The following is a 20,706-nucleotide window of genomic DNA, read 5'->3' on the forward strand; positions in this document are numbered from 1 at the left end:
TAGGAGGAAGCTCCTGATGAAAGAGGAAGATAAGACAGACGACCAGACTGGCTTGCCATACAGGACAGGAACGTTAAGCACACGTGCTCTCTGAGGTTTGCATGGAACATGCAGTTATCAAATGGGAAGACTGCCTTGGATGTGACAATTAAAGCAAAGATTATTTCTGTTGTAGAGTTCTACTGGTATTTTCGTTGCAGTTCATATTGGAATTTACTTCTGTTGTCATTTTTCAGACTTTGTACATCAAAAAACAGTTGATTTTGAAAATTTTGACGCTTTTTTATAAATTATATTAAAAATTCAGTACTTTATATTTTGATTTTTCCTGTTAAGTGCTGACTGCTTAATATAACTCATTAAAATTAATAATTCATCAATAGAAATAGTCTAAAGAATAAATGTGAGTACTGTACACCCAGAACAATGTGTGTGTATATTGTGACTCATGTATACGCACCCACAATTTAACACAAAGTTGGTTTTATGCCCCACTAGAGGTTAGCTGACCGCACTGCCTGTGCCCTCAGTGACCAAAATCCTACTGACTCTGTCGGCACCAATAGCGTCTATAGCGAGCCCTTTAGGTGTTGATGCAGAAGAAAATGAGACAGACTCAAAAATTCCTTTTACTGTTAAGTACTGTACTATGAATATTAAAAAATAAATCACTATAACTCAGGAGAATATCCTTATTCCTCACACCCTCGACACAAACATACACACACCCTTAAGGCTGATAACATTTGTGAATTTACAAGTAGATCCCCAAAATAGAACAAAAACACATAAGAACTAGTTTTTAGTTGCAGGTATTTGAAATTATCACCTAAGCAGATAAATATGGCATCATATTCATTCAAGTGGAATAATAAAACAAATACAACATAAAAAATACAACAAAGTGTTCTTGCTAGAGGCTACATTTTGGTATTTTAAAAGGTAACTTTTCCTAAAGCCCTAAGTACACATTAAATATAACTAATCAATGAGAATCACAGGAAAACTACTACTCACCAATATGGTTTCTAGTAAGGCGACAGTATCCTGACTTTCAAATTTCTTATTGTTAGTGAACCAGTGAATCAGCTGCATAACAAGTGGTTCATACAGTTGCCTTGTCACCTGAAGAAATAACACCACTGGAGTTTATTTCCTTCATGTAAATGAACATTGGAAATTAAATATTTAAATGGCGCTTGTGGTAGGACAAAATGAAACAAAATTACCACTACTATTTTTCTAGTTCAATTCTATGATGAATCGTTCTAACTGCTTCTCCATTTTCTAAGAGGTTAGCAGAGAAAATACGCATACTAAAGTTTACTGTTCCTTTAACCAGGAGAGCCATTTAGGGTAGATATGGTTGGGTTTTTAAATATTCATCTTTATTAATTTGATCTTTTTTGTTTGTGGGGTTTTTTTTTTTTTTGTCTTTTTGACACAGGGTCTCAATATGAAGTTCAGACTGGCCTTGAGTCAGTCAAACTCAGCTCACTTTGTAGCCCAGGCTGGTCTCAAACTCACAATGATCCTCTTGCCTCAGCCTCCCGAGTGCTGGGAGTTCAGGCATGTGCCACCGCACCCAGTCATTAATTTGATCTTGAGTGTGCATGCGAGGTATCCTGGGTTAAAGACAGATTATTATCATTCATTTTACAAAGCAAATAACGCCCTGTGGTTTACTACCAGGGCAGACACCCTCGTGACAAAACAAAAGCCAGGTCAATACCCTATAGATCCAGACCTCAAAGCTTGTGCCACAGGCAGAAACACAGAAAAAGAGATTTAATTTGTTTATACAAAGGAGAGGCACCTAGCTCTCCCAACACTGCCTACTGCAGCGACTGAGGAACCACTCCTAATAACAGGCATACCCCAGTGCTGGGGACTGAAGCACAAGGATGCATCAGTGCTTTACACAGACGACGGTTTGCCTGTGAGATTCAGGCAGATGTAGATGATTAATGTTAAAGCTGGATGGTATGGCACATGCCTCTATTCCCAGCAGTCTAGGAAGCTAAGGCAGAAGGATCTCAAATTCAAGCTTAACACGGGCAACTCAGTAATTTAGTGTTCCAGGGGCGCAATCGGTTAGCGTGTGGTACTGATAGAACAGTAATTTAGCAAAACCCTACCTCTGATTTTAAAAAAGGCTGAGGAAGTAGATCAATGAGAAGGCCTGAGTCCAGTTGGCAGTAGGGCAGGACAAAACAAATACAAACCAAAACAAGGTACTACTAACCATTCCCATTTACCAGCACTAATCAAAGCCCTTTCAGGGTTCTCTGGAAAGGATTGCTACTTTTTAAACCTATTCTACGGTACATTTCCAGTTTTAAGTATAAATCTTACTTAATCATGGTGCATCTTAACACACTACTGGACTACATTCATTCATACATATCGCAGAAACTTCTATCTGTATTTATTAAGTGAGCTTTATGTCCTTTTTTATGTGCATGCCCTGATATCAGACTTCTGCCTGCTTCCTAAGATGAACTGAGATTTCTGGGTTTTTGCTTCGTGGCAGCAGTGGAAGATTTGTCCATGAAGTCATCAAGAAACAGGATCCATTTCTTCCAGGACTCCCAGACAAGGAGAGGTCTCTTCCATTCCCTGAAGACTGAGTCCACCCCTGAGGACCGTGACAGGCAGTCCACTTAAGGGTGCCTCGACTCTTGGTAGCCATAGCGAGGACAGGGGTTCCCAAACTCTAGGTACATTATGCTTCCAAGGAAGCTTTTTAAAAGCACACATCCTCAGGTCTCATCGTAACTGATTGAATCAGAGCATCTGGGGTAGCAGCCAGGCAACACTATTAGTTTTTTTAACTTTATTTTTTATTAGTATATATCTGTCATACAAATTGATTACATTCAAGCCAGGCATGGTGGCACACGCCTGTAATACCAGCACTCGGGAGGCCGAGGCAGGAGGATCGTTGTGCGTTTGAGACCAGCCTGGGCTACAAAGTGAGCTCAAGGCCAGCCTGAACTGCATAGTGAGACCCTGTCTCAAAAAAGACAAAACAAAACAAATTGATCACATTCATCATAGGGAATGGATACACCTTGACACCATACTTTTAAGTGAAATAAATCAGACACATACATTTAAACATCTCATTGTTTCTCCTGTATGAGAAACCGAAAGCATAAATAAGAAAAATGTTAGTTTTTAAAGATCTCTAAGTGATTCCAATATGCAGCAAGCTCTACTGGTCCCCAAAGGAGACCACATTTTAGGTTCTGAAATTGTTCCAGATCCACAATCAGGCACTCACCTGATCCACATCACATGCAAGGCGAAGCAGCACGGGGAAAGTGTGCTTGTAGAGCTGGTATAGGGGTGGCAGACCCTGACCACCTTCCGGTATCTGAGTGGCTTTTCCCAACATAAACATGACCATGCTGTGTAACAGTTCACAAGCTGCCACCTAAAACAGGCCAGGAGTTCAACGAAGTCTAAATTATCATGTTCACAAGAGAGTATTTTGAAATGGTGTTCAATTTAGGCCTTTAAGAAAAAAAACTTTTACAGATAGCCACAAGTAACCCAGATATAAAATTGAATGGAAGCATTTTTTATATAAAACTAAGGCTTCCATTCACTTTCATCTGTATCTAAGAGTTAAGAATTGAAATATCAAAGCTTTAGACACTGAGACTGTTCATAAGAAATATATTTCAATGCTGCCACGGTACAGAACTGTATGACCTTGCTTCCCTTGCAAGCACATTTGCAGCTATCACTTTCGTAAATATATTTTTAAAGCACTTCAGGTATTTACAAATTAAAATTTGAGATTTTACCTGTTGTATCACTTTCTAATCTCCCAGCTTAAGGGGATAATAAAACACTAAATATTACTTTAGAATACCATTTTTTTTTTTACTGCCGTTTTCATTATAAAAGATGTTTGATGTATTAATGCCTTGCCAGGTTAGTATCTATTAAGATAATTCATGTTTAGCTTGCACTTACTAAAGGTAACTACTTCTTCCTACTTACAGAACATGTCACATTAATGACACTGGAGTGGCTAGAATATGTCATCTGTTTCCTAACCAATACTATATATTTCAAAAGCAACAGACACAAACAGCGAGTGAAAAATGAAAGTACTTTAGTTTGTCTGTCACTAGCTGAAAGAGCCAGTTCGGTGACTCGGGGCAGGAACACGTCCAGATAAATGACGGGCTTCATCTCTCTGAAAGGCACGGCAAAACTCAGTCTTTTCTCTCTGTCCCACGCCACACACTTCTTCATCATCTCATCTGAGGATGCAGCTGACAAAGAAGAGTTAGGAAAAGTGATTTTCCCACCAAAACCTGCCTGGTATCAGCTGTTCTACCTTTCATTACCCAAACCAGTGCTTTTTAGCTTCTAAGAACACCTTGTTTGGAACCCTTCTCCACTCCTGGTAGGAGTGTAGACTGGTGTAATCACTGTGGAAACCAGCACGGAGATTCCTAAAAAACTAGAACTAGAGGTCCCATCTGACCCAGCTGTTCCGCTTATTATCTTCCCAAAAGAACTAAAAGCAACATACCACAGCAATATATGTACACCCATGTTTATAGCTAAATCTTGGAAACAACCCAAATGCCCATCAACCAACAAATGAATAAAAAAGATGTGAGTTTTTTTTATACAGTGGAGTACTACTCAGCCATAAAGACGGATAAACTTGAGACATTTCTAGCTAAATGGATAGACCCTGAGACCACACTCTTATACGAAATATGTCAGGCACATATGTGTAAATATTTCATTGTTTTTCTGGTGTGAGAAACTGAAAGTAAATAAAGAACAAAAATGTATACACTAGATATTGTGAAACAGGAAGTAATTGTTCAAAGGGAAAGGGAAATGGGGGGGGGGAGGGAAAAGAAAAAACAGAAAAAAAAAGGATAAAATGGAAACAAAGCTTGGAAATAAGGAGGGGAAGAAGGGTTGAAGAGAGGGGAGGGAAATGGGGGAAAAATACCAAAATACCAAAAATACAAAAATACAAAAAATACAAAAAATACAAAAATACAAAAAATACAGATACAAATTTCCCGATGATGAATGTGATCATTACGTGTATCTAAACTGTACCAATAAACTTATTAAAAAATAAATAAAAATACCTTATTCATCATTCCTTTTTTATCTGCTTTATATATGTAATTATAACATTAACACTGATATACTATTTCTGAATTTAACTTCAGTAAAATTATCTTCAAACAAGTCTAACAGTCTGCAATATTTAAATTTAGTGAGAATTATGTAAGAGATTTTTCTGAAAAAATGGTAAAAGAACAAAATTTATATTAAAACTCCCCTTTTTAAAATGCTTTCTACTTTCCTACATAATGAAGAGTTACTAGTATATTTAACATCAAATTTCAAAAATAAAAACAAATGAGTTTTTACTAATCAAAAATGTTAATTCTCATAAAAACAATTAAAAAAATTCACATTTTAAAAATATAAGCCGGGGTGGTGGCGCACGCCTGTATATCCCAGCACTCGGGAGGCTGAGGCAGGAGGATTATTGTGAGTTAAGACAAAAAATAAAATTAAATTAAATTAAATTTCTAAAAAAGTACTGAGGTTTAAGAAGTTTAAATTCCCTGGTATAAAGTTTAATACAGAAAAGAATGTCAAATCAGCTCCGTTTCAAAATGGAAAACATGCTTTACAAAAATCAAGGTCAAACATTTGCTGTTAGTGTCCTGATTAGTCCCACGGCACAAGCAGAGTCAAAGAGCTTTATTAAGTGAAATATCTTACTGTCTACAACATTTGAAAATATGTAACTTACCCACGGTAATAAGCATCAGAAAAACACTGCGATCCTTATACACTCAAATTAAAATACAAATACAGCTATAGAGATAAGTTTGCTTTAAGAGAAAAAGTTTACCTGTGATAAGGTTTTTGTTTATTTGTCCTCCTAGAGATCCAAGCATTTGTACTACTCTCATTCTTATTTCTTCTAAGGACACTGCTCCATTCTGCAAAAGTGTACAATTGTATCCATGTGATAACTCAGTAAAAAATTACAGAGAAGAACAAACAACTACTTCCCCACCCTCCCTACTGTTAATGTCTACCCACACAGGAGCGCTGCTCACTTTACTGCGAATTTATGAAAGAAGTCATACCTCCTCCAAGCTCACAGTTGGGTGTCTACTTCCTAGACCAGCAGTTCCAAATGTTTTGGCAAGATCCTTTACCCTCGTTAAATAGCAAGGACTCCCCAAAGAGCTTTTGTTTATATTAGTTGTCCTCATCAACATTTATTGGACTAGAAATTACAACTTTAAAATGATTTAGAGTTATTAAAAATACTCAACAAATTACATGTTAACAAATGAGATACTTTTGTGAAAATTAAATTATCCTAACATAAACTCTCAGGAAGGTGGCCCTGTTTCACATTCGTGCAGATAGATCCCTTTACGGTATGGGAGGTATGGAGCACAGGGTTCAACAGACGTGCAGCAGGGAGGGAAGAGCATTGTAACGGTCTTTTTAAATAACTGCTTACTCTTTGACACTATATCAAAACTGAACTACCAGCCTCTGAGAGATTATTTACAAAGTGGAATCTGAAACCTTATCACAGAACTTTTTAATACTACGCTATTGTATTAAAATCCATCAATTTATCTTGCAGTCTGAAGAGTTTTCTTAACCTTTGCACAATTCGGTAACATCACGTCTTGCTCACCCGCACCTGCCAGTTCTCTGGATTAGGCAGACCATCCAAATGTCAATGTATTTCATTGTTTATGCAAAATATCACATTTGTTAGCATCACTGTTCACCTCATACATGATATCTGAGAAGCTATCAAAGTTGCTGTAATAGTTACAAGTTCTCCATAATTTTGATTTTTACTTCAAATTAAAAGTTTGACTATTATCATTGGCAAGGATGTCTGCGAAGTTTTCCTTGAGGTAATAGGTTCACTTTATGCATTCAGAGGAAATGTCTGCCAAATACGCAACCCTGAATAACCAGTATGTCTGTTAATTGTTCTTACAGGTAAAAATGGGGGGGATAAAGAATGAATCAATCTTATATTCCCATGACAATACTCCAGCTCACTCACTGAGTTTGAACCATAGTGCCTTTTGTTAGCCACTAAATACTTTTCTATTTCTCTTTTTTCTTTGTCTTTTTGAGACAGGGTCTCGCTGTGCAGTTCAGGCTGGCCTTGAGCTCACTTTGTAGCCCAGGCTGGCCTCGAACTCACAACGATCCCCTTGCCTCAGCCTCCAGAGTGCTGGGACTACAGGCGTGCGCCACCACACCAAGCCTGTTTTTCTTTCTTTTATTCATTCATTCATTCCACTGTCACTCAGTTAAAATTAACCTTGGGCATCCACACTGAGCTGTATCCCAAGCCCTTTTTATTTTCCGTTTTGAGACAGGGTCCCACTAAGCCACTAAGTTGCTCAAACTTGTGGTCCTTCTGCCTCAGCCTCCCAGAATGCTGGGATTAGAGGCGTGCGCCTCCACGCCCACCTCACTAAATACAACTGATGGTAGGGGTAAGCAGGAAAACAAGACCAAGACAATAAGGCAAATCTTAATATAGTTTGTAAGTTGATTGCTAAAAATATATCAAAACTATTTCTATACTGTACCCTAATTTGTAGGCAAAGAGGATTTTTACTTAGCACAAGTGTTAGCATGTACTGTCTGTATCATTTAAGGCAAAGGAAATGTAAAAGATTTCTTACTGATGGAAGATTCTTGTTTTTTTTCAGATGCTTCAGCACAACATTACCGAACCCTTTCTGTGCAGCCTGAGAAAGCGCTGACACTTCCCAGGCGTTCTTGGCCTCGTCTGTCAGCAAGAAACAAAAATCAGCTGTAAACAGCACTCATTCTTACCCGATTAAAACCGGGAAGAACACATATTGCCAAACAAAAACATTAAAACCCTAACTTGCATTATATAAAAAAAAAAAAAACAAGGTTTCTAGACTGTACAGTGTGACTGCTGTCTTATTTTTAAACACCACTGTCTGCCGGCTGGTTCCCGGGCTTGTGCAGACCTGGCCTGAGAAGAGCCTGGATTACCCCGTGGAGCCAGGAGCAGCTCTCACACCTTACCCTGCCACATCTGTGAGAACCTGAGCAGCAAAATCAGCCTGCTGAAAAACAAGAATCGTAAGTCCCTACTGATACAATGGACAGGGGAAAGGGGGACTTTTTTTTTTTAACAGTAGAATATCAAGCAGGATGAAAGGAATAATAGAGGTAAAAAAACACCATTTGGAACCATCATGGTAAGAAGCAATTCAGGAAGAACTGTCACAGGATACTAAAATTACTGTGGTTGAAGCTTAGTGAAAAACAAGAATATTTAAAGTATTAAAGTCGCCTTCTTTTTTTTTGTTTGTTTGTTTTGTTTTGTTTTTTTCTTCCGGTACCAGGAATCGAACTCACGACATTGCACTTGCCAAGCAGGGGCTGTGCCGCTGAGCTAAATCCCCAGCCCTAAATTCACCTTCTTAACAACCAACCAACCGTTTTCCATCCCCTCCTGCTCCTGCCCTTCCTCCTTTTTCTAAGGTACTGTGGATTGAACCCTGGGCCTCATAGGTGCTGGGCAAGTTCTACCTCTGAGCTATGTCCTCGGCACTTTGTTAAATTTTTACTTTGAGGAAGGGTCTTGCTAAGTTGCCCAGGTTGGCCTTGAACTTGTGACCTTTTTTCCTTGACCTCTGAAACAGCTAGGATGTCAGGCATGCACCCAGCTTTTTTCTTTTTTCTTTTCTTTTCCTTTCTTTTCTCTTCAAGACAATCATAAATTTACAGAATATTTAAAAGTACAACACAAAACTCCTTTGGACACAAATGAAAAGCTGCACCACCCCTAAATTCTTCAGTGTAGAATTCCCACAGGTACACCGGCCTGTGTAACAACCTGGCAAATCAGATCACTGGCACAAATACGACCAACATTTATTTCTCAGACCACTCAGGGCTCAGCACGGAGCCTAATCATGTTTTCAGTGCAGAACTGCAGGTGGTACTTTGTTGATCAATCTCTTTAGTCTCTTTCAGACTGAACCAGTTCTTTGCTATCTCCTTGAATTTCATGACTGGAACATTATAAAAATCGTCTACCGTTCGTTTTGTGTACTTATAGTTTAAATTGCAGAACTGAAAATATAAGCTCTATATGTTATCCATGTGTCTGTGTCTGTAGATGAGAAAGGCGTTTACTTCTCATTTTTTATGTAATACTGTATTCTTCTACATTTGGAGGATAAATTAGGCCCTTCCAGTAAACAGAATGAGATTATATGCCGGATGTTAATAAATTAGGTTGTAATGTCTTAAAGAAGCTTAAAGGGCATGGTGGCACAGCCTTTGGGAGGCTGAGGCAAGAGGATCACTGTGAGTTTGAGGCCAGCCTGGGATAGTGAGTTCAAGGACAGCCTAAACTACACAGAGAGACCGTGTCTCAAAAACTAAAAAACGAAATTATTACCAATTTTGGTGTGATATTTCCTCTTTAACTCTCTGAACACTTCCTTGCTTTCTAGATGTTCCAGAAAAAACCATTCTAGGCTCCTGGTGCTACTTTCCCAGAGCCAAGCAGTACTGGTTCCTTTTAATAGAAAAGATATTTACAAACCGTGACCCAGATGCCAGATTGGCTCATGACTATTTCTTTTTAAAGATAGTCTATGTATTCCAGACTAGCCTTCAATGCACTACATAGCCCAAGCAGGCCTTGAAGTGGTGGTTATCCTCCTGCCTCAGCCTCCTGTGTGCTCGACTGCAGGCACATGCCACCACACCTGGCCCTGGTTATTACTATTCAGGTGCCTCTACTCCCAGTAAACAGAACTATAATACTAGTGCCTTTACAGTAAACAGAACTAGAATATATGGATATACACGTTATACACACACACACACACACACACACACACACACACGTTTCTGTGTCTCTACACGTATCTTATATATACTCATATGTAATTATGTAGAGAGAGGCAAAGAGCAAGAGCAAGGGCAAAGGAGGGAGACGGAAGAGTTCACACAGCGTCACCCACCTCCAACCAATGTCACAGGCTCCACTCCAGTCTCGTGTCTTTCTGTGTGTGTAGCTTCCCTTCTTCAACGCTGGGAACCCTCGCTTCTACCGTCCTCAATGCACTTCTCTATTCTATCCCCTACCTGTAGTCCACAACTACCCCCGCTCCCCTCCTCCCCATGCCCGGCTCTCACACCCCACTCAGCTACCTGAACGTGTGACTACCCGCCCTGCTTGCGCTCTGACCCCGCGCCAGCTGCCCCTGGTGGGACCCCTCCTCACACTCCTGCAGAGGAGCACAGCGTGCCTCCGCCCACACCCACCTTCTCTGCACCACCGGAACGGCCCTGGGACTGAACCTCAAGAAGATGAGAGGACAGGACTTCAAATTACTGATTCACTAGAGGAAAATCAGAGACTTTCCAATTACAAAATCAGGGAGCATACAATGCTAATGAGGCGGTCAGAACAGACAGGAGCAGCGACAGAATCAACTGCTGTCATGCGCCCTGGAGGGGACCCAGCATCAGCTCTGAAGCGCACCGTGCGGAGACACCAGACAGACCCACGGTGAAGGGCTTCTACAAGGAGCTTCCAGTAACCTTCAAAAGTGTCGCGGCTGTGAGAGCTAAAAAGGGTTCAAGAAACATAATTCCAACAAGTAAATGTAATGGGTGATCCTGGATTGGATTCTGGACCAGGAAAAATAGAGCTATCTAATAAACGAATGGGACAAGTGAAAAATCTGCACAGAGAGCACAGATGAGAAGAATACACAGCTATGTTATGTTTCCTGATTTAATAATGACACTGGTTATATAGAAGAAGGTCTAGGGCTGGGGATATAGTTCAGTGGCACAGCACCTGCCTCGCATGTGTAAGGTCCTGAGTTCGACTCCTGGTACCAGAAAAAAAAAAGGAGTCTATGCTCTTAAGAAATACACAATGGAAGTACTGAGGTGTAAACCTTCATAATGGGTACACACACACATACACATATACACAAAGTTAGGTACAAATAGCTGACAAAGAATTCACAAAAATGACATGTATAAACATATACTTGATCTTAGCTAGAAGCCCAAGAAGTGATTCATCTGTAAATACAAACACACACGACACACATTATGCAAAGAGAAAGTACGTGCAATGATGATGCAAATGACAGAAAACCTCCACCACTACAGAAACGAGGTGGAGCATACCTAGCGCTTGTTACTGTTAATGCAACTGCTCTGGTTGTTTTACATCAGCTAAACAGTTACTAAGAATACTAACATGATATATTTTTCTTTGTTATTTAATTTTACTCATTCTATTGTATTGCCGAAAGGACTACAGCACAGGTCTATTAACTAACGCATCCTTTGCTTTAAAAAACCACAGTAATTTCCCTTATTAATCTAAAACACAGTCGCCAGGCGTGGTGGTGCACGCCTGTCATCCCAGCACTCAGGAGGGAGGCTGAGGCAGGAGGATCGGTGCGAGCTCAAGACCAGCCTGGGTTACAAAGTGAGCTCAAGGCCAGCCTGAACTGCATAACAAGACCCTGTCTCAAAAAGACGAAAAAAAACTCCACAAATCTTTTAGTGAGTTAATTAAATTAAATTAAATTCAAACCCACAAATAAAAGTACTGTAATTCTTGTTCTAATGTTTATGCATTTTTAAACTCAGTCTATAAATTTTACATGATATACTCCAATAGTAACATCTTATATAAATTTTAAAAGCCTAACCAAATTATCAGAATAAATTAGTATTTTTTTCTCTATCACTGCTAGTACTACTATGTATGTAGAAAGTTTCCAAAATCCCAACTCTTTCTTTATAAACTCTGCATGAGTATTGAGGATGTCAAAAGAACAGATACAAGGCTGGGGATTTAGCTCAGCAGCACAGCACCTGCCTGGCAAGTGCAAGGTTGTGAGTTCGATTCCCGGTACCGGGGGGGGGTGGGGAACAGATACAGTGAATGAAATCTATCCTATAATTTTCACTTACTGTTTCCAATCCAACAACAGTTAACAATAAAATCCTGATTTATATGGGTTAAACTTCATAGATTTATCACTTGATTTCTACTCTGAGGATAGTAAAACTCTTGCCAATACTTCACAGACTTTCTTCCGACTGAATCCTTTTGCCTGCATCCGGTAACATCTTTCATTCTGGTTTAGGTATGTTTGTTACTATTGACTCTCAGTACTACTTTTCTTGATTAGTAATATTTTTGTCCAAATGATTTTTTCCTAAACCTGTTTGTTCTACAATGACTTTCTTTCGGTTCTTCAACAATACTGAGATGAACTGGGGGAGATTATAGAAATACCAAACATATTTCAAAATGAGGTTCAGATTTTCGCAAGTTGTACACACAGTCCTACTTAGTTATCACACCGCTATTTTAATTACAAAACAAAGCCCAATTCGTCTAAACCTTACCTGATAAGGTAGAAGTCTTCAGGTATCCATCGAGGCAGGGAAGAATGTCTTTATAATAGGGCTGAATCACATTCTTGTGTATGCAAAGTGACCACTCTTTGAGGGCATTTAGACCTGCTTCTGCCAATGGGGTATAGCTCAGGCCCAACTTGAAAGCCATCTACATACGTTAATACAAAGATGGTAAACTGAAACACCGGGAATTTAAGACCACCAAAAAATAGCAAATAACTGTGGTTTCTAACTAATATGCCCTTAAATTTCTAGACCCCCAATACTGCTGAAGTTAAGTTGATACAGTGCAGGTCACCAAGAGGAAAACAAGCGGCATCAGTCCATATGGCCGTGGTTTACCGCAAACTTTCAACACATGCAATCCTTAATTCTCATATCAACCTGCAAAGGAAGCTCAGAGATGCCTTGTCAGGATGCCTTGCCCCAAAGAAAGGGACTGGTAGAAGCACAAGCTGAGCCAGGTTTGCCCACAGGTATGGTCTGACTGCCAGGACAATATTTGGATACTTGAGTGCTTTTTTTTTTTTTTAATCAGGATCTTGCTATGTAGTTCAAGCAGGCCTTGAACTCACTATGGAGCCCAGGCTGCTTTTGAACTCAAAGTCAGGCTCCGGCCTCAGTCTCCTCAGTGCTGCATTTACAGGTGTGCACCACCACACCTGGCTTGAATGTTCTTTAGGGAACATGATTTTGAGGACAGTTGAGTCTGCTCAAGAAAAATGCACCTACCTGCAATGCGGGGACGTAAGCTTTCATGTCAAGCTCAATGATGTCATGTGGCAGGGACAGAATGAAGGTCAAACAGGAAGCCAAAAGTTCATCTTTGTACTGCTTCATTTTAACTGATACCTTAACAAGAAAGGAGAAATTAGTTCTGTGCAGCTGAATAAAGCCCACAATTTGAAAATCAATTAAAATGTGTTTATGCTATTTTCTTTCTTTCTTTTTTTTAATGTCTTTTTGAGACAGTGTCTCACTATGCAGTTCAGGCTGGCCTTGAACTCACTTTGTAGCCCAGGCTGGCCTCGAATTGGCAACAATCCTCCTGCCTCAGCCTCCTGGGTGCTGGGATTACAGGTGTGAGCCGCCACGCCCTCCCTGTGCTATTTTCAAATATGAAAAATGAGCATAGGACATAACCACATTCATTTACAAACTAGGCACTGATTTCCAGAAAAAAATTGATTTGTAGAATTACTTTATTCCTCATATGGAAAAACTAAGGAATGTGTTTAATTTTTTTTGTCTTTTGTGGGGGAGGTTTTGAGACATGGTCTTGCTATGCAGTTCAGGCTCACCTTGAACTCACTCTATAGTCCAGGTTATCCTTGAAACCACGGCAATCCTCCTGCCTCAGCCTTCTGAGTGCTAGGATTACACACATGCACCACCACGCCCGGCAGAATGTGTTTAATTTTGAGTTCTCACCACTCAACTATTTTAAGAGAACTCAAAGGACTTTTGAAACACAGTATGTCCTACATTAGTTTTTGAACATCTTACTCCCAATCTGGATTTAGCAAAACAATTTTTTTTTTTCTTGGTACCGGGAATCAAACTCATGACCTCGCGCTTGCCAGGCAGGCACTGTGCCACTGAGCTAAATCCCAGCCCCACAAAACAATTTTTAAATAAGTATATCACTTATAATCACTAGGTATTTTTCATTATACATTCATTTAAATATAGCCCATGATATACTATGATAAATCACTTGTAATTTACCTCTTTACCAAATTTTGCAAATAAAGCAAAGCAAGAATACTTTTCTGGGTCCTCAGGAGAGTGTTTTGAACTCTTTGGACTAACTCCCTGTCAAAAAATAACAAAATTAGTACAGTGGACAAGAATCAGCCAATTCCATATCCTAATCTGGCAGTTGTCAACTCTTCCCCAAAGGTGAATTCTTTCTCTTTACCAAAGTCTAGTGAAGACTGGAAGGGGAGACTGCAGTCAAGGGTGTTTGCAAGGGCAAGCCTGTCAGAACAGAGCAAGGAGGAGAGAAGGTGGAAGACTGGGCAAAGGCTGCCATGGGGCAAGGCGACATCCATTCCTCCTCCTCTGTCTTCCAGTAAGATGTGGCTATGCTCTGAGAGACCTATCGCGCTGTCATTACCCTCCTCCTGGAAATAAATGAAGCTTCAGGGACGCTACTCCAGTCATTCCTAAACCTCACTGTGAACCAGGATCGTCTGGGATAGCTTGCAGTACAGATCCCTAAGCCCTGCTCCCAGAGTTTTGATTAAGTGAATTTAGAGGGTCTACATTCCTAAGTAAGGTTCATGCTGCTGGTCATCCTGCTAATCTTATATAATTAACCAGGTGCTTAAAAATCTGAGCAGAGAATGCTGTTTCTTTAGAGTCATCCAACTGACATGTATCTGTGTGTGTGTGTGTCTGTGTGTCTGTGTGTGTGCTGTACTGGGGACTGAGCCCAGGCCATTCTACCATTGAGCTCTGGCCCCAGCCCTTCTGACTGTCAGACAAAGTCTTGTTGAGTTGTCCAGGCTGCCCTCAAACCTGTGATCCTCCTCCCTCAATCTCGGAGGAGCTGGGATTACAAATGTGTGCCACCATGCCCAGGTTTACAGATTAATTCTAAAAAATATATATGATAAAATTAGAAACTTAAAACTGTATATGCCATAATCACATATTTTATAACTTAATTTATAAACTCACACAGCCCAGAAAGCACAGGAATATTCCATGTCCCCAGGTCCAAGTCCAAGAAAGACTTACCTCGAAATATTTCATTTTTTTGGCATTTCTCAGTGCAATAGAAAGCAGTTTGTAGAAACCACTAATGAGTGGCAGCCGTGTAGATTGTAAAATTAACTCATATGCAAATGAGTACACCCATGGTTCAAAAAATCGGACTTGTTTCTCAGGAAGAGTCTCTCTGTAAAAACAAATTAAATATGGTACAAATCCCTCTATTAATTTTTATTCAACCTAAAGATTATTTAAAAACTCATGGACTACAATTCCATTAGGCAACATTTTTAGTTATTCTAACAGTTTTAGGTATATCTATATTCCTTTTTTTCCTGCCTGAGGATCATTTAACTCTTTCTTTTAAAAAAAGGCCAAAAAAGTAAATGCCAAGCTGGTACATTCAAATATATTTTAAAGGTCTGGACAAGTGATTTTTTTTTTTTTTTTTCTTTTTTTTTTGGTTTTTCTCCGGTACCGGGAACCGAACTCATGACCTTGCACTTGCCAGGCAGGCGCTTTGCCGCTGACCTAAATCCCCAGCCCCTGGACAAGTGATTTTAAAGTCTTGCTTTTTTACTTCTTACATTCATCGGAGGCTATGTGCTCTTACAGCTAATGGCTGATAATTTCCAATCTTAAAAAATAAAAGTTTTACAAAATACCTGCAAAATTCCACCAGGTTAATGAAAGCTGAAAAATCTTTAGGTTTAGCAGGATGCAAGTTAGCAGCTGGATCTGAAGTCGGGATCACCCAAACACGAGTAGCCTCATCTCCGTCCTTAAAAATGAATTGTACCAAACAAACATTGTACCATTCAGTTACACAGTCCTCGGGAACCTCCCTCTTGACTTCGCGGACTGTGCACAATGCTATGAGGATAGAATGAAGAACAGGAAAGCAGAGTAGAGTCCTTAAAAACTTACACTGTGAGAAGAATGATAAGACCTGAAGAAACGGTAAATCAAAGGGCCGCAGGAGTAACAGGAGAACGTGGCAGAAATACAAGGGGACTATCATATCTTTAAAAAGCTAGCAATGCCTTGACAGAGACAGAATTTCAGAAGGTAGAAAGTACTGATGATGATGTGGGCATTTCCAAATAGAAAACAAATAAATACACATAATGAACAATAACAAGAAAGACAAATGGAAAATTCTGATTTTTGGGAAAGTGTATGACACTCAGTTTTAAACACATTAAGCTTATATTACAAATCTCTGTCATCGAGTACAATCTGTGTAAATTCTAATGCTAAAGAACTAGTTGAAGGGGAGCCAGAACCCACAAAGGACTTGAGATGGGGTATATCAGAGATCGCTGGTGGCCTGCAGGCACGAGGCAAGAAAGTCAAGCAGCAGCGGAGAAAGCGAAGCCCCACAGCGATGAACAGGTGCTCTAAATGCAGTGTGCTGGCTAACACAGCTCTAGAGAACCCCTTCAGCAAGCTTTTTCCTGTTATAGGAAATTATTTTAGACATACACAAAGCATGTGCTCTGGAGTTCCTACCGTCCTGCACAGAAAATAGCACACTACAAGCACAATAAAGCCGATGTGGCGATGCCTGACACTGCTTCCTGTACTTACCCTCTGCATACCCTCCCCTTCATCTCTTACCTAACTTCACCACCGAGATGGAAGTTTATACACATGCATTCTAATGAGTACAACCTATTTCCTCTAAAACAAACAAAAACAAAAACAGAAAAGTCTATACTCAAGGGCAAACTACATGCTTTCAACTGAAACTTCCAAGCTTTTACCTTAACCTCATTCCTGTAGTATTTTTCTCCTCAGGCAAAGGCAGGGCAGCTCTGAGCTGACAGTTTGAAGCCATGCATTATAGCTCTCATTCAACAGAAAAAGGGAGGGTACTTTTTTTTTCTATTTATTATTTTTATTCTACTGTCTCAAGAACACATTGAACACTTCAGAGTTTCCCTAACACTAAACAAGTAGAGCTTCAGGCTTCCCTACCCTACTGTAAAAGGTAAACTTGTACATAAAGTAAGATTTGACCCTTTACCATTGTTATGGAATGAGAAACCCATAAATTATTTTTTTAAATTCTTTTAACACATCAAACATAATTTAATTTTGAATAACCCATTGATAACATTTTCTATACTTTAGGCTACATCCCATAGAAAAGCAATAGCACATAATAATCCCCCAGAAGTAACTTTCTTCAATCCCCTAAAGTTGTGCTATTATGCCCTAAATACTGACATGTAAAGATTTAGCATTAAAAAGATGCAAAATTACTACTGACAAAACTTCTAACCTCTTGTTCCCCAGTTTGCTTCTCTAGTGTAAGATCCAATTTCTCCACAATCTTCAAAACAGATTTTATAAATTCATCATAGAGTAAACGATTCAGACTTTCAAGGGAGGAATTCACAAAGAGAAATGTTTCATCTGCTAGAACAAAATCCTTTAAGTAAAGAAAAATAAAAAAAACTTCAAGATCTTGCACAAAAAGTATTAATGCATTTTTTTTTTTTTTTTTGCCGGTACTGGGAATCGAACTCATGACCTTGCGCTTGCCAGGCAGGCGCTGTGCCACTGAGCTAAACCCCCAGCCCCAGTATTAATGTATTTCACAAGCACACACACACACACACATACACTTATGTTGAGGTATTACAGAAAAAATGATGTTTCTATCCCAACAGTTAACTATAGATTTATCTAGAAGCTTTCAACCTTCAAACTTGGATACTCCCCCACCAAAATTATCACGACAGTATGTTTTCATTCTGATGACTTTCCAGTCATGTAACAAACACTTTATATACAGTATTGAATGAAAAGAGTTAGATCAAGCACTGTAAATGCATTCATCCCAATTTCTGTGTGTGATGTACAAACATACAAACACATGATATATATAAATGCCTATGTTTTATATGTATATAAAAAATCACATGTGTGTATAAATACATGTGCATACATGAGTGCATACACATGTACATAAAAATGAGTAAATATATGTCCAGCCTCAGATTGGATTTAAACGTATAACCTAGCATTTCTTTAAAAGTGAAGCTGTGCGCTGGGTGCGTAGCTCAGTGGTGCAGTGCTTGCCTAGCATGTGTGAGGTCACAGGTTCAATCCCTAGCACCACAAAGATAAAAAATGATAAAAGTGAAGCTATTCTACAATTACAAAATTATAGGCCAATTTTTCTGCCTATACTCAGTCAAAAATTCTGTGGGACTTAACCTCAAAATAAGCGATATTTAACATCACATGTAAAAGGTAAATATTTTGGTGACATTACTAACAACTGCTATTAAGTAATTTTTAATTTATATACTTATTAGGATGCTGGGGTTTAAACCCCAAATTACTGTAACTATTATTTATTCATTGATTGTGGCCCTGGATTTTAACCTAAGACCTCACACATGGGAGACAAGTACTCTACCACTAAGCCAGACCCGAGTCCTTGCTACTGTTTTAAAATTAAAACCATCTAAGATTTTTGACAAGATAGGAATCACCTAGTAACATTAACTTTTCATCCTAGGCTATTCATGTTTCACCAAAGTATACATTAAAATATTAGCCATTACTAGGCTTAAAGTAAAAACTAAAAGAAATGTCTTCTAGAAACATAGTAGGCATTATTCTAGTTTTAATAATATTCTAATAGAAATGAATTATAATATAAAGCAAATAATAGCTCTTCACTAATTCCTTTCATTCCTTTTTTTGTTTTGTTTTGTTTTTATTGTTTTGGTTTTTTTCCGGTACCGGGAATCGAACTCATGACCTTGCGTTTGCCAGGCAGGTACTGTGCCGCTGAGCTAAATCCCCAGTCCCTCCTTTCATTCCTTTTAAATCAAATGGGATTACCTTAATTTTTAGCAAATAAAAGAGGGCTCCTCAGCACACATGAGGCTCTGAGCTCAGTCCTCAGCACTGGGGGGACAGGCAGGGTAAGGAAGCTCTTCTGTTGTGATTATACTTTTTGAGATCTAAGAGGCTGGACTTAGCAGCCACAGGAGACCCTGTTACACAGAGCTAAAATGAGGGTTCGGCTACAGTAATTAATTAAAACAGCTCTTCTCTTGAATTCGTGTTTTTCTAGTCTCACTTTAACTCTCTTGACTTACACTCTTAATTTTTTTATTAGTGATGTGTTTTTAAAAAAGATTTTAGCAAGTTAGCAAAATACAACTTTGAAATAAGTAAGTCTTGAGCCTATACCTACGGAGACTGTTAATAAAGACAGTCACTGAGTTCTTTACGGCTTTCAGATTGTAAGCGTTACCATCATTTGGTCGCAGCTCAGGAGTTGCCTAAAAAGGTCCACATAGTCTCTGTACGTGGGCACTTTCCACTTGCCCGCTCTAACTTCCCCCGCGGCTCGCTGGTTCTCAGATTCAGACTCAGCACCCTGGCCAGGAAGACAACACGCCAGTATTAACGGATGGACTAAGGAAATCAGCTACGCTGCCAGAAGTTGCTGACTTGCAGAATTTTCTAAACTAAAACAGCAACTGGCAGGAGACTATACAGTGAGACTGAGGAAGACGTTCTATTACAAAGCATAATAAAATGAAAGCAGAGAACAAGATGATTCTTCCATGAATAAAATCAAGTTATTTCAACACAGATGAGCTAGATGTGCTATAAATCATTCATTTCTCTTTCTTACGTATTTTAATCTTTCATCTCATCCTACTTTTATTACTTCTAGTAACTAAGATATGCCTCCCATAATATTCCTTGGGATTTTACTCTTGAGTGTCAAGAGAGACCATATTTTCTTTTTTTTTTTCTTTCTTTTTCTTTTTCAAACAGCCTGTAGTTCAGCCTGGCCTTGGAATCACTTTGTAGCCCACGCTGGCCTTGAACTCGCCATAGTCCTCCTGCCTCAGCCTCCCAAGTGCTGGGATTGCAGGCGTGCACCACCGCGTCAGGCTGTATTTTTTATGAAAGTGTATGCAGCAGTTTAGTTATTCTTTAGAATATTTTATACCTTAGGAGAAGTGTATTCACTTGACAAAATATATGTCTTCAAAATGTATCGTATGGCTAATAACTAAGAAAGGCCCTTTTACGTATTTACATACGTAATGTTTCTACCTTTCAGCAATGTTTCTACCTTCCAGTGATAAAAGACTAGTTTTTTTGAGTTAAATTCAGAATTTACCTTTTGAAGGATCACTGGTTTAGAACATATCCTGATTAAACCCTGATGCACTGAAAAAATAAAATGAAACAACAAAACTAATCAATAAAAACAATAATCACTAGAACTTTACTTCTCAATTTCTGTTCTAAATTTGTTAGGATCTTTAGTTTTAAAACATGAATTGTTAAGATTCAGAAGTTAAAGATCAAAAAAAGGATTTCTGGTTCAGCAAAATGTTGTTTCTAAAAGGCATTAAAGACACAAAAGAATCTGGCAACCAGTTTTCTTTACCTATATCGAATAACAGTAAGTATCCATCA

The 20,706-nt window shown here is 39.0% G+C and overlaps 1 protein-coding gene across 3 annotated transcripts in view; it reads right to left on the reverse strand.

Moving 5' to 3' along the window:
• The window catches only part of Prkdc (protein kinase, DNA-activated, catalytic polypeptide), a 157,200-nt gene that overhangs the window by 118,101 nt on the left and 18,393 nt on the right, over window positions 1-20,706 (reverse strand). For all 3 annotated transcript variants that reach the window (XM_013520201.1, XM_005396037.2, XM_013520202.1), the window contains 13 exons: window positions 20,405-20,454; window positions 19,520-19,645; window positions 17,525-17,674; window positions 15,903-16,018; window positions 15,265-15,424; window positions 14,248-14,334; window positions 13,252-13,371; window positions 12,508-12,667; window positions 7,749-7,855; window positions 5,921-6,011; window positions 4,129-4,292; window positions 3,287-3,439; window positions 1,018-1,125 (listed from right to left, as the gene is read on the reverse strand). In XM_013520201.1, the coding sequence (XP_013375655.1) occupies window positions 1,018-1,125; window positions 3,287-3,439; window positions 4,129-4,292; window positions 5,921-6,011; window positions 7,749-7,855; window positions 12,508-12,667; window positions 13,252-13,371; window positions 14,248-14,334; window positions 15,265-15,424; window positions 15,903-16,018; window positions 17,525-17,674; window positions 19,520-19,645; window positions 20,405-20,454 (1,592 nt within the window). The remainder of the gene's footprint in view (window positions 1-1,017; window positions 1,126-3,286; window positions 3,440-4,128; window positions 4,293-5,920; window positions 6,012-7,748; window positions 7,856-12,507; window positions 12,668-13,251; window positions 13,372-14,247; window positions 14,335-15,264; window positions 15,425-15,902; window positions 16,019-17,524; window positions 17,675-19,519; window positions 19,646-20,404; window positions 20,455-20,706) is intronic.

This window comes from Chinchilla lanigera, unplaced genomic scaffold (genome assembly GCF_000276665.1).
Source record: "Chinchilla lanigera isolate Chin_1 unplaced genomic scaffold, ChiLan1.0 scaffold00053, whole genome shotgun sequence".
Lineage (NCBI taxonomy): Eukaryota > Metazoa > Chordata > Mammalia > Rodentia > Chinchillidae > Chinchilla > Chinchilla lanigera.